This window comes from Rousettus aegyptiacus, unplaced genomic scaffold (genome assembly GCF_014176215.1).
Source record: "Rousettus aegyptiacus isolate mRouAeg1 unplaced genomic scaffold, mRouAeg1.p scaffold_m13_p_5, whole genome shotgun sequence".
Taxonomy (NCBI): domain Eukaryota; kingdom Metazoa; phylum Chordata; class Mammalia; order Chiroptera; family Pteropodidae; genus Rousettus; species Rousettus aegyptiacus.
The window spans coordinates 44,611,307-44,625,219 of NW_023416308.1; the positions used below are offsets into that span (position 1 = coordinate 44,611,307).

A 13,913-nucleotide genomic window follows, 5' to 3' on the forward strand; every position below is an offset into this window, starting at 1 on the left:
ATCATGACATTTCTTTTTTAAAAACTCTTTGAATATTTCCACCTTACTTCTCCCCATCTCTGACTGTCTATTTTGGTAAATTTTGGAGGAAACACCATGCACAGTATTATGCTGTCTGCCTGAGGACTGATGAGTATTCAGGCTGAACAACAGGAATTCTTTTTTCTGATTAATCCTCTACAAATAGGGGATGCCATAATACATTTCTAAATTATTAGAGCTGGAAAGAAAAAGTACTAACTGATGAGGAAAAATGACACTTGCAGAAACAAGCGCCATGGTTGGCTCTGGAAAGAGGAGGAGGCATTACCACTATCACATGAAGCAGATGTCTGGTAATGCAACAGCAAAGGATGAGTCACTGCAATATAAGCCTTGAAAACCAATATTAACAGCAGCTTCTTTGGAGTACTAGGAGCTAAGCGTTTTGTGTATATTGTCATAATCCTCAAAACAATTCTATGCTACCTATTTTACAGATGAGGCAACTGAGGCTCTGATCGCAGAACCGGTACCATTTCCCCCCATGATACGCTGGTAGTTTCCCTCTATTCTGGCCCAGGGAAGCCCAACTCCATAATGTGGAAAAGGAAATATCTTCTTACCTTCAGAGCCCAGTCACAATCCACTAGTGCCTTTTGGTAGTCCCCAAGTTTTATATAAGCCTGTAATGACACAAAAAGCTGATATTCACACACAACCCAGTATCAAGCAGTCCTTAGTTAACACAGAAAGAGCAGTTGAGCAGCAGAATGATGATGAGAAATAACTGGTCCCTATCAATATCAGTCAGGGTCCCTGCAGGAAACAGATGGCATACTCATGCTCAGATGGTAGCTGAGAAGAGTTTAATAAAGGGACTATTTACAAGGTGAGGGCAAGGGAAACCAACAGGAACGCTAAAGAATTTCAGGGCTGGCAACGGCGGACAGCCATTACCACTGCTAGAACTGCAGGGGCGGAAAGAGGAGCAATGACCAAAACAGGAGAGGGCAGCTTTGTGAAGAGCACCGCCTGATGGGACCTGAGGCCTTTAGTAGAGACGAAGCTGAGATACCCAATGTCACTGTCCTCTTTCCTCTGATCTCATTTGCTAAACCCAAAACGGAAGCTAGAAAGCAGGGAAGTCAAGGGGCCAGTCCAGAGAGGTCAGTCCTCAGGGTATAGGGCAGGCCAGAGAAGATTTGGAGAAGCAAAAGAAAATACCCAGCACACAAAAAACATCCACAAAGGTAGAGTTAGCTTCTAGATTCTTCTCCCTGTGAATATTCCAGGAGGAAACTAAATGACAATGGGAATCAAAAAGACAATAACGAATGTTGGCAAGAATGTAGAAAAATCAAAACCCTCATACACAGCTGGTGGGAATGTAAAATGATGCAGCCGTTGTGGAAAACAATCTGGCAGTTCTTCAAAAGACTAAACATTGAGTTACCACACCATATGATCTAGCAATGCCACTCCTGGGTAGATACCCAAGAGGATTGTAAACATATGTTCACAAAAAATTAAACTGGTACACAAATGTTCACAGAAGCATTATTCATAATGGTCAAAAAGTAGAAAAAATTCACATGTCCATCAATGGATGAATGGAAAAATGGGATATAGCCATGCGATGTTATATTCTGCAGCAATAAATATATAACATAGATGAGCCTTGAAAACATTATATTAAATAAAAGGAGCCAGACAAAAAAGGAAAAATATATGATTTCATTTATATGAAATATCCAGAAAAGGCATATCATATATAGAGACAGAAGGTACAGCAAGTCATGAGATAACATTGTTTTGTTCAATGTCATTTCATTATTACGTTGATAAAAAGTGATAGGAACTTAACTCTTGTTTCTACATTCATTAGCCTGTGGTAAAACTGGTTTCGTTATATGTTATTTTGGTAAAAGTTGCAGAATTTAGACTTACTATAGATTAGTGGTTGCCTAGGACTGAGGGTGGGGCGGTATTGGGGTTGGTGGTGAAATGCCTAAAGGGTTTCTTTTTGGGATAACAAAAATGTTCTAAAATTGGTTGCAGTGATTGTTGTACAGCTCTGTGAGTATACTAAAACCCACTGAATTGTATACTTTAAATGGGTGAATTATACATCAATTATATTTCAATAAAGCCGTTACCAAAAAAAAAAAAGAAAGAAAGAAAGAAAGAAAGAAAGAAAGAAAGAAAGAAAGAAAGAAAGAAAAAAAGTTGTGCATCTTTCCTCATGAACAGAGCAAGAAGGAAGTGACACAGGAAGTAGCCTGACATTTATGAGTCAGGCGATCAAGCACCATGAGCCCTTGGTGCCAAATGCCTTGGGGTTCTCTTTTGGAATCCCCTAAAATTGAGGAAAATCTGGAAAATAAAGAATTGATTCAGAATTCCATGGTCTACTCAAGCTAAACTGAATTTAGTTCACTTGTAATTTCAAAGAACTAGTGGCATATAAACAAATGAAAGGCTGTTTAACATCAAGCACGGTGGCTACGGTACCCTCTACTAATTACTGGACACAACAGGTGGGCAATAAATTCTTATCAAGTTGCACTAAGTAGCCTTTAAGCACTCTTCTTTCAGAAAGTTCCCTAAGAAACAGCAATGATCATCCGTTATAAGAAAGAAAAACCAGGCACCAGGAGGATAAGTAACTTTCCCAGGGTTCCATCAATCATCAATAGAAGAGCCAATGCCCATGATCAAAACTGTACCAGGGCACTGTGACATTCTTAACAATAAATCTGATGAGATATTTACACGGTAGAGCCAATTATGGGATCAGTGTTATAACTGATGGGGAATGCAAGCATTCAACCGTGAGGAGGGAGCAGGCAATAGCCAGCTAGTGAATTTATGCAGTGCAGCTCTTTGCATTGATAGGAAGGAAGCTGCTAAGTAGTGCTTTCATTGACTCAGGTTCTCTCCTAATTAAAGTTGATGACTCTGAGTTTTCTGTTCTATAAAGCACCATTCTTTCCTCCAGGGTTTGGGGCTGCATTTGAAGGTCAGAAGATACAAGGAAGAAAGTAGCATTCTTCTAGACAACCGTAACGATGAATTCATCACTTTGCTATTCAGGATACATACGAACTTGAAAAAAGACTATATGAGCTTCAACAAGTTCTCTACACAAGCCTTTTACTTTTTTCTCTTTTTAAGGCTTGGATGTTGAATCCAATAACTTCCCCATTCTCTTTTGCTTTTCTGCATTTTAAGAAGAACTACTACTTCCAAATGATTTATCTAAATTACACAGGCAATCTATTGATCATAACATTAGCTCCAGGAGAAAAACAAAGCTATGAAAGGGTAGGCTTTTTCTCTAGAAAGCAGAAACACTCAATTCACAGGGTCCTTATTAAGTGTTTTCTAACACGGCATGCAAACAGGGGAGGCATTTTAAAAACAGTCTATGGTTTAAATGATTCATAACACTAGGCAGCACGTTTTGCATTTATTTGTCTCTGAATAAGCTTTCTCCTTGGGAAAAGTAGGAGGAATTGTTTCCTCAAAGCTTCCATTGAATTTACTTATTTTTATCCACAGTTAGTCTTAATGTGGATAAAACTAATCACAGTGTTGTTTAAACTTGAGTATAGTAAAAAAGTAACTAATTTAGATTAGTTAATTAGGGCATAGACTTTCTGAATTAGACATATCTGAATTACATAACATTATAAAAGAATTCGATTTTACTGCTTTCAAATAAGTTCTGTGTAACAAGACTGAATAAGCATCACTAGGTAAATGCTTTGGAGACCCATTTTAGTGATAAATAAAAAGGAACTGTAATTATTATATTAATTGTTTGCATTTAAATGTTTCATTCGGAGTGTCAACAGAAACTTAAATTCCCTTAAATGGACTTATTGTGCTTCCAGTGTTACATAACTTAACAAGGATTTATTGAACACCGGTTATGAATAAAGCGGAAAAGTTTATGGCAGCTTTTGGCCTCAAAAAGTTTATGATTTTGTTAGGGGTATAAAATATACACTGTTAAATCAAACTCTGGCCATTTTATTTACTAACTCGCTTCTTTATGACAATTTTTTTCTACAATTGGGACTAAATGACATCTCGACTCTAGCCTGACTTATTTAAATTGCTGAACTTAGGGTAGGCTCCATAGTGTAGTAGTTAGTACGTCTGCTTTACATGCAGAAGGTCCAAGGTTCGCACCCCAGGTGGAGCCACGGACCATACCCCAGATGCGCCTGGCCCTGGGTGCACCAGGCCCCCCGAGGATGCTGGGGGTGCCAGGCCCTGGTGGGGCGCCAGGTCCTGGGTGCATGCCCTGACTGTGTGGGAGGAGATGCCCCGCCTTAAGAGATCCAGTTCTTAAGGTGAAATGGCAATATCCATAGGTCAGGAGAGGAAGTGGTAGGCAGGCGAGGTGGAGGACTAAAAGGGGAAAAAAATAAATAAATAAAAAATAAACTGTTGAACTAATGAGGTTATACTGTGCTTGGATTTATCATTAAGTCACTGTCACTTCTCAGACTTTTTGGCCTCCTAATGTCCTGTTTCTAGCTTTCAACACTCTCCCTCAGTGTACCACAGCAGGACGTTCTTAGTCTTGAGTTAAGGAAACAAGCTGATGAGGGCTCTTCTATAAATGACACGGCATCAAGTTCGTCTTGCACAGGTCCTACTGACATATCCTGACCATTGGATAATCATGTCCACAAATCTGTCAGATTTTGAGGCCTAAGCAACTCAAGTACTTTTCAAAATATAAGATCACAGATCATTTTTTTTTTTTTTCAAATAAGAACTATCAACCTTATCTCTTCTTTAAGTAGTAGATAATAAACATACAGGTGATAGTTCTTACCTGGCATTCCAGGAAACTGAGCTCATCTGAGATACAAAACTGAGGTATTAGGGATTTGAGAAACTCCAAATTTCTGAGAAATTTGACTCTAGGCCCATCAGCTATTCAGTCTACCCCAGTCACAGAATCTGAATCAAAGAGGGGTTGATATAATGAAAAAGAATTAACAGGAGAGTAACCTTCAAAAGTTTAGACTACCATTAAAAAGGAAGCTGGACAAATCCAGCGGGGCAGAATTCCAAGGTCTCACAGGTCATTTCATTCCTCTAGTTTTCTCCTTCACACACATGGAAAAGTGCCTGGTTACCATCAGTGTTGCACTGGAGCAGACTTCTACTACAGAGAGAACTGATTATATGTAGCTCTTCCCAAGTCCCCCTTCAATTATTTTAAGTTGGTAGCTGACACGGGACCACGGTAAGAGTACTTACACCATGGAAACTGGCAAATGCTCCCTCAACAAGAACAAGCTGTTAAACATTTACCAACATACCATTGGCACCGATAAGTCTTGGTTTCTCTGATTTCACAGGTTTAGTGGCTACTGTTGCCCAAAAAACCCCATGGATACCGTCTTGGCTCACTGACCTGGGCTCGGTTGGTGTACAGCACTTTCATGTCCTTCAGCTTCTCCAACCCCTCACTGTAGCACAGGATGGCCGTTTCATAATCACCTCTAACAAATGCTTCATTTCCCTTTTCTTTTAGGGCTAAGAGAATAAGAATCATACAGGTGAGCCCTCCCCACACACTGGAAGATTCCTTCAGACTTTATTCCCCCAATTTCCCAATTTCACACAGAAGGTCCCAGCTTCCATCGACCCAAAGGGGACCTGTCACTTGTTTCTCTCTGCAGGTATGGCAGGATCTGTTTCTTTAAGGATTTTTTTCTCTAAATGTATCCCAAGTCGTCTAAGTAGCTTCTCAGAAAAAGTAAATGTTTCTGCCTCAAAGCTCAGAAACACTCCACACTTGCCACAAAGACCAAGTCTACACATTTAACGTTTCATAAAAAGGGTCAAACAACTCATTTTCTAGCAAATATGGAATCGTTCAGATCTGCAGCTTACATACCACTGGTGGTATAAGATCGATGCTGAAAGCATTCTTTTGTTATGTATGTCTCCCACCACACACGCCAACTCATCTCTTCTCAACCTTTGTTTTTGGTTTCATTTTTCATTTTCACCTTTTCATCTATGCCTCAAGCTAGCCAGTGGTACCTCACTCCCGTCTCAATCCCTACATTCCAAGTATTGTTTAGCATTGGTCAGTCTGACCTGCTAAGTCCACTCAAATGACTTAAAAAGAGATTTGACTATAGAGGCTGACTGATGGCTATGTCCTACTCCCTGCTTGTTGTAGCAGAGAGAGAGGACAGACCACAATGGTTTCTGCTTGGTCAGGTCCCACTGCCTCAGGCCCACCATGAACCCAGCTATGGAAAAGTGAAGACTGATAATTACCATCTGCTAAGACTCTGTTTTCTCTTCTTCTCTTGGCACGTTCCTTTGCATCCTTCTCCACAAATGCCAAGAAAGCCTCTGACAGCAGAGTAATTTCAAATATTAAAAAGAAAAATCCAAATACTATAATCAGTTTTTTAGCTTGAATTTAGAAGCTACTTTTAAGATTTAGAGCCATACTTCTCATACATATACATGTAGGCACATACACACGTACACACATTCTGAGGCAACTAAAATGACATCTTCTTAATTTGACATGGTAATCTGTGTGATGTATTATTATACATGATGACTATGTCTGTGCTTTGAATATGAATTATGTCTTTTAAAAGAGTTTTTCCCTTAAAAAAAAAAAAAGGTTTTTTTCCCTGAAGGCAGACTTTTTGTTCCATTTAGCATAATGAATTTCTGAGCTGAGCAACGGAAAAACGATTTGGATTGCTCGAGCAGCTAAGAGTAAACTGGAAGATACAGAATAACTGGATTCAGTTTACAAAAGACTGGCCAGGAGAAAATAGAGAAAAACCTCTGATAGGTGTTCCCTCTAACCACCAGGAACAGAACTGGGGGTCAGGAGGTTTTTGTTCATGGGTTGTTTGTAAATGCAGAGGCTATAATTTAAGGGTCTGGAAGCTACGGTCAATAAACACTGTTCTTAAATAAATAACACACATTGGGAAGAGAGATGCTATCCTTACCTGAGTTCATTTCATCTGCATTCTGTAGGGCACAGGTTATCATAAAAACAAAGAAACAAATTTTAAAACCACTCTGATTTATAAGTATACAAACCAAGAAAGCATTAATTACATATGGGAGCAGAGTCATTTCCTTTCATCGCCAATACTGACGGGCCTAAAATTCAGGGGACTTACTTTAAATCAGGAGATCTGATTATGGGCACAACTGTCATAAAACTAGGTCTGCAGAAACAAGGGTGACCAAGTCAAGGGACCCCAGCTGTGGCTCTGTGAGTTGGAAACATAAGTTTGTAGAGTATATTATCCTAACAGCTTAAATGTGGTCACAAGCTTAGGGGATGTAGAAGCCAAATTTTCATTAACACCAAAAGATTTGTTTAAGGATGACCCAGAAGGAGCAAGAAAAAAAATCAGTGTTTATATTTCCTTGTAGAAAATATAGTGAATCTAAAAAACAAGATTATTTCAGTCTCACCAGACAATTTGATATTAAACTACTATTTCCTCTGCTTCAATGTGGAACTCTTCACTGTATCTACTTATGTAACTCCATAAAAGAAAAAGGAAACCTTAGTAAGAGCTTGTGGAGGACTGATCATGGTCTTGTTCAAGGTGGTCCTGCATCCATCCTCCTCTTGGTCTTCCTCTGTAAGTAGTAGTCTCTTTTCTGTATTGAGGACAGCTTTCTCTTGTACAATTGGGTCAGCAGAATTCATACCTTGGATTAAATTGGCTAAAGAAGAAATCAGATTGTAAATCATTCAAACAAGGTATTCAAAAAGAAAGACTGTTCCCTAGAAAGGATGGTGTAGAACATTTACAATAACTCTTATTTTTCCAGCTTTATTGAGATATCGACATATAACTGTGTAAGTTTAAGATATACAATGTGGTGATTTGATAAATATTATGAAATGGTTCCCGGCATAAGACTAGTTAATATGTCCATCTCCTCGTATAATTACAACTTATTTTGTGTGTGTGGTGAGAACATTTGAGATTACTCTCTTAGCAACTTTCAAGTATAGAATACAGTATTCTTAACTATAGTCACCATGCTGTATGTTAGATCTCCAGAACTTACTCATCTTATAACTAAAAGTTTATAGCCTTTAACCAACATCTCCCTATTTCTTAAAGAGGGTTCTGAATAGAAAGCAAAAATTCAAGTAATTAGAACCAATGAGAAAAAATTAAGAACCGGATTGGTTTTGCCTGGAAAAAGCTGCAGAAAAATTTAACCACGGCCTTCAATCAAGGAAAATAATTTTAAGCCATTTATGTAATTCAGCATCAATTTCTGAAGAGCTTATTATAAATTAGATATTATGCAGAATGCTGTAGATAACAATGATGAATAAAAAAGGTTCTTATTCTTGAAGAGCTTATAATCTTGTATGAGAGACAAACTGGTAAATAAAGGCAGCTCCAAGATCACAAAACAACAGTCCTTAACCCTATCCTTATCTGTCTTCATTTTACTGCCCACACGGCTTAGATCCCATGGTCCATCACTTAGTCATCATCCCGCTCACATGCTGAACTCCCTTGCCCACCCATGTGCCAGACAAAACTCCAAATCTAATGAATCCAACTCTCACCTCACCTTTATTAGGGATGCTGAATACTGACAGAGAAGGATAGATGGATGCCTGGGGGAATTGGTCCTAACTCAACTGGACTCTCACAGATGGCTCAGCAATCCTACTTTGTTATCCTAGTACAATTCTGACACCAATTCCAATGTGGGTTTTTCCCTCTACACCACCAAATAATTCTCTGGGTATCCTACAATTTACTCAATTCTGACACTATCTACCTAGTCCTACAAGACTGCCCAGCCCCCTCAAGCCCACACTTCAGGAGCCAAGAGAAAGCCCGGTTTTTACCTGTGCTTCTGACCAAACAGCTATAGATTGGAGGTTCCCAAGACCTCCCCATCTGGTTTGATTACTTTGCTAAAGGGGCTCACAAAACTCAGAGAAACATCTTACTTACCAGATTACCATTTCATTGTAAAAAAAAAAAAAAAGATATATATATATCTATATATCTATATCTATCTATATATCTATATCTATATCTATATCTATATATCTATATATCTATATAGATATAGATATATATATAATCAGGAACAGCCAGATTAAAGAAAGGCATAGGGCAAACTGGGAAGGGGGTGCAGAGCTTCCATGCCTTCTCTGAGTGCTCCACCCTTCCCCAAATCTCCGGGTGTTCACCAACCCAAAAGCTCTCTGAATCCCAGCCTTTGGGTTTTTATGGAGGTGTCACCACATTGGAATGACTGATGAAATCAATAGCTACTAGGGATTAATTCGAACTCCAGCTCCTATTCCCTCTCCAGAGGGTGGGACTGAAAGTTCCAGCCCTCCAATCACACCCTTGGTTCCCTTGGCAACCAGCTCTCACCCTTAGGATCCTAGTCAGTCATTAATATAAACTGGGCTATGATTGAAAGGGGTTTGTTATGAACATCAAGATACTTTGATCTGTTTTACCACCGAGAAAATCCCACAGGTTTTAGAAGCTCTGTTGACAGGAACAGAGATGATGAGCAAATATGTATTTCTTATTATAAATCATAATATCATGCCTAGGCAAGTCATCCTATCATTCTCCCAGGGGATTTAAAAAATTGTCTCCAAGTTAAACTTGACCATTTTAAACAGATGGCCTTATTAATGAAGGAAGACACCATCAGAACGGAACCCCTTTAACTATGTCGTCAAAACCACAAATTGCCTGCATCTGCCTCCATCCTTTTTCCTACTACAAGGAAAAAGTATCCCTCCCGCTATGTGAAGCTAATCCCTCATCCTGTGGTCATTATACCATCACCTTGTTTTGCATAGTCTGGAACCTTGTATCACCAATTAATGTAGCCATTTCCACAATATTTTTAACTTCTCCCATTTTCTCGGCTTCTTCCCATTGGTATTCATACACTTTAAATCTCTCCCAAGGTCCTATCTCCTCTTCTTTGCAACTAGCTTCTTAAAGGCATTTTCCTGTTCCTATTTCCTCATTTCCCACTGACTCAAGGTAATTTTTCACATCTTTCAGCTGTTGAATATTTGAAACAAAGAGAAAATAATAAAGACATTTTGTTTCTACACCACCTGTAAGTTAACAAGCATTCTTCTCCAGCATGTTTTGATGCTTATTATTTGTATTATTTAGCTTTTGCTGCATAACACACCACCCCAAAACTTCATGCTTAAAACAACTACCTGTTATTTAGCTTTATTTGGTTCACAATTCTCTAGGTCAGCAATTTGGCTGGGCTTAGCTGGCTAGTTCTTCTGGTTTCAGCTGGGGTCGTATATGTCCATGGCCAGCTGTCAATCAGCTAAGTGTCTCTTTTCTGAAAGTTGGTTGATTGTTGGCTCCAGTGATGGGAACAACTAAGAAAAGTATGTCTCATCTTCTGGCAGGGGTTTCCAAGAGTGCATGAGAGCAAGCCCTATTGCCTTATTGCACTTTTCAAGCTTCTGCTTGTGTCATGCTTACAAACATCCTTTTGGCCAAGGCAAGTCACATAGCCATTCCAGATTCAAGAGACAGAGAAACAGACTCTACTCTTGATGGGAAGAAAGGGATTTGTGACTGTATTTGCAATCTACTAGAGTATTTGTGTATGTATTTAATTATCCAAAATAAATGGTTTTGTAAAATGTGCATTCTTTCGCAACCCACACATAATTCTAGCTTACCACTTTAATCACTGTATATACCATAGTTAATCCATTCTCTTATTGATGGACATCCAGATGTTTTTAAATTTTCATTTTTTTTTGCTACATCAAATAAATGCTGAATTAAATATCTGTGCACATATTTCCTTGTGCACATATGCAACACATTCTTCAAGCTATGGCTGTTATCACTTTTTACTCCTATAAGCAGTGTACAAGAGTTCCCATTCCTCCACATCCTTGTCAACACTTGCTATTGTCAAACTTTCAAACTGTTGTCACTCTAATCAATGGGAATGGTGTCTCATTAATGTTTCCATCTGCATTTCTATCTGAATTGCTTGCTCCTATTCTTGGCCAATTTTCTGTTGGGTTGTCTTTTTCTTATTATATCTTTACATATTCTGAGTTTGTTACACATATTTACAAACACCTTCTCCTTAGGCATAGTTTGTTTCTTCATCTGTTTTTATAAAACCTTTCGTTAAAGAGAATTTCTTTTTAATTCTAAGGTGTTCAAATATTTTCCTTTATGATTTATGCCTTTTGGGTATTTCAAGATTACAAATATACCCTCTTGTGTTGTCTTCTAAAAGTTTCAAAGTTTTGTTTTTCTCATTAAGGTACTGAATTCGCCTAGAGTTGATTTTTGCATAGGGCACCAGCACCATTTGTTGAAGAGTCCCTGCCTTCCTCACTGATGTGCTTCGTCCCTGTTATACGTATGAATCTGCTGTAGGCTCTCTGTTCCATTCTACTGGATTAAAAGACTTTTCCAGCACCAAAACTTCCATGTATAATTACTATTGGTTTATAATAAATCTTGAACATCTGGTAGAAAGAACCTCCCCACTTTCTTCTTTTTCTGCAAAACTGTCTTATTTTTAAAACTTATTTATCGATTCTTCTTAGCCCTTTGCTATTCTGTGTGAACTCTGGAATCACCTTGTTAAATTCCAAAGAAAACACTTTTAAGATTTTGCCCAAAATTATCCTGAATGCAGAGAATAATTTGAAGAGAACCTTGATCTTAGACTTCTTGCTTCCAGAACTGTGAGAAAATAAAGTTCTGTTGCTTGAGCCCCCTAGCTTGTGGTAAGTTGTGAAGGCAGCCGGAACAGACTAATATACCTCCCTAAACTGAATTAGGATCTCTTGGACTTCACAAGTCTCCCTTTGTACCATACATGACACTTTGTATCATACATTGTGGGTCCCGGGTCTGGCTGTGATCCAGGTCTGTGGCTAGGGATAGGACTCTGGATTTAAAATGTTACATTAATGTAGTAGGGAGCCAGGACCTAATATAAGTTATGTAAATATGACTCAGCTTATTGTTTATTACGCCTGTGTGGCAGAATGCCGCTCTTGTTCTCTGACATATATAAAGCCCATGTGGTCCTCTAGCGCAGAACTGCACTCCTAGCGATAAAGTTGGTGCCTGCCGTTTCATTCTCATGTCAGCTCCTCGTATGTTTTCGACTGGGCATGTCACCACCGAAACCTCCCCTACTTGATCAGCTCAGAGATGACATACATCATTACTGGTTTAGTGTACGTTTTCCCCATTGGACTATAGATACCACGAAGGAAGGTAATTCTTGTTTATTGGTTCTGTATTCTCCAGTGCTTAGCAATACTCAATACACAGCAAGAACCCAAGCAATGAATGTATAGTATCTATACATATGTGGCTACATACACTTAAATATAAATGAAATAAAATTAGAAATTCAGTTCCTCAGTAGCGCTAGCCACATTTCAAATGCTCACTAGCCACATGTGGCTACTGGTTACTATTGTGGACAGTGCAGGCTATAGGACAGTTCCATCGTCACAGAAAGTTCTATTTGGAAGTACCTGAAGGAACTTTGAGTATAAATGAAAGTTAGCCAGGTAAAGAAAGATGGGGAGGCAGAGAGAATGACAAAAGCAACATGCAGAATATAAACCATCAGTCCGTTCAGGGATCTAAAAGCATTTTGTTGCAGCTCAAGTGTGAGGTAGAGAGAGGAGCAAGGTAACAAGAGGTCATGGGAGGACTTAAGTCCTGATGAGAGCTTGAAATGTATTGTGACTGCAGAGAGAATCCAAGCAGAGAAGTGTCTGGGTCAGATTTGCATTTTAGATACATTACTCTGTGGGGAGTGTACGCCTGGAGGCAGGAAAAACAATCAGAGGGTTGTTGAAATAGTCTGGGTTAAGAGAACCAGAACAAAGGGAGGGTTGGGGAGGATGGAGCTGGAGAAAGAAGCCAAACTTGATGGCAGATGGAAAGTAGGGCTGAGAGAGGGAGGAGTCCGATGTGACTTGTAAATTTCTGGATGGTGGTACCACCTACTGAGACTAGAATGAAGGTGAAGGTAGGAAGCAGGTTTTGAGAGGAGGAGGACAGAAGGGGAAAGACATAACTCAATTTGGGACACATTAAGTTTGCAGTGTTTTATAGGATACAGTGGATATGACTGCACAGAGGCTGAGGCTCAGGAAAGAAGGCTGGGTGGCAACTGAGATGTGAGGGTCATCAGCAGACAGGAGGTAGTTAAAACCACGTGCTTGGACTAGACAACAAGAGAAAGAGGAGTAGTGTGCCAAGGCCAGAACTCCACAAAACAACATTTAGGGGTGGGCAGAGGAGATGCCCATGCCGAGCATAAAGAACACATTATGGATGCATCATTTATCAAGTCACACAAACTATTTTTAAAATCTTTGAATTCACAGAATCTGCTGGAAGCAGCAATTTGACATATTTTATTTAATATGTAAGGTTTATTTATTTGCTTATTTCTATCCTCGAACAAACTCCCTGAAGTTTTAACAGAAACTAACTACTTTGGAATCTCTTGAATGTGTCTGTGGATTCAGTATATCCTTTGAGATCCCACTGTTTTAGTTGGGGAAGGGGTCTTTTTACCTAGAGAGAGACAGGGGTATGCCAACCATGAGCAATCAATGTAATTTCACTGATCCTGAGGGAAAGCCATTTGATTTTGCCTCTGCAGCTCAAAAACAGAAATGGCTCTATTCTCAAACAAGAAATCCCAGACTGATCAAGGGGGAGCCTGAGTGATCGCCTCAAAGGAAACAGCTAGGCTCACTGGCAACGGGGAAATAAAAGCTCCTTTTGACCTGATTCGACGTGGAAGGGGACAAAATATGGTAAAGTCAGAATATGGGTGTCAGCCTGAAT

General features: G+C 39.2%; 1 protein-coding gene across 5 annotated transcripts in view; it reads right to left on the reverse strand.

Annotated features, from left to right (window-relative positions):
* TTC12 (tetratricopeptide repeat domain 12) overlaps window positions 1-13,913 on the reverse strand; it is a 42,990-nt gene that overhangs the window by 27,181 nt on the left and 1,896 nt on the right. For 4 of the 5 annotated variants that reach the window (XM_036221153.1, XM_036221151.1, XM_036221152.1 and 1 more), the window contains exons 3-7: window positions 7,574-7,737; window positions 7,002-7,023; window positions 6,301-6,378; window positions 5,423-5,544; window positions 606-665 (exon numbers count right to left, since the gene is read on the reverse strand). In XM_036221153.1, the coding sequence (XP_036077046.1) occupies window positions 606-665; window positions 5,423-5,544; window positions 6,301-6,378; window positions 7,002-7,023; window positions 7,574-7,737 (446 nt within the window). Of the gene's footprint in view, window positions 1-605; window positions 666-5,422; window positions 5,545-6,300; window positions 6,379-7,001; window positions 7,024-7,573; window positions 7,738-13,913 lie in introns of those variants that run through there. The other variant, XM_036221155.1, reaches the window with a different exon arrangement.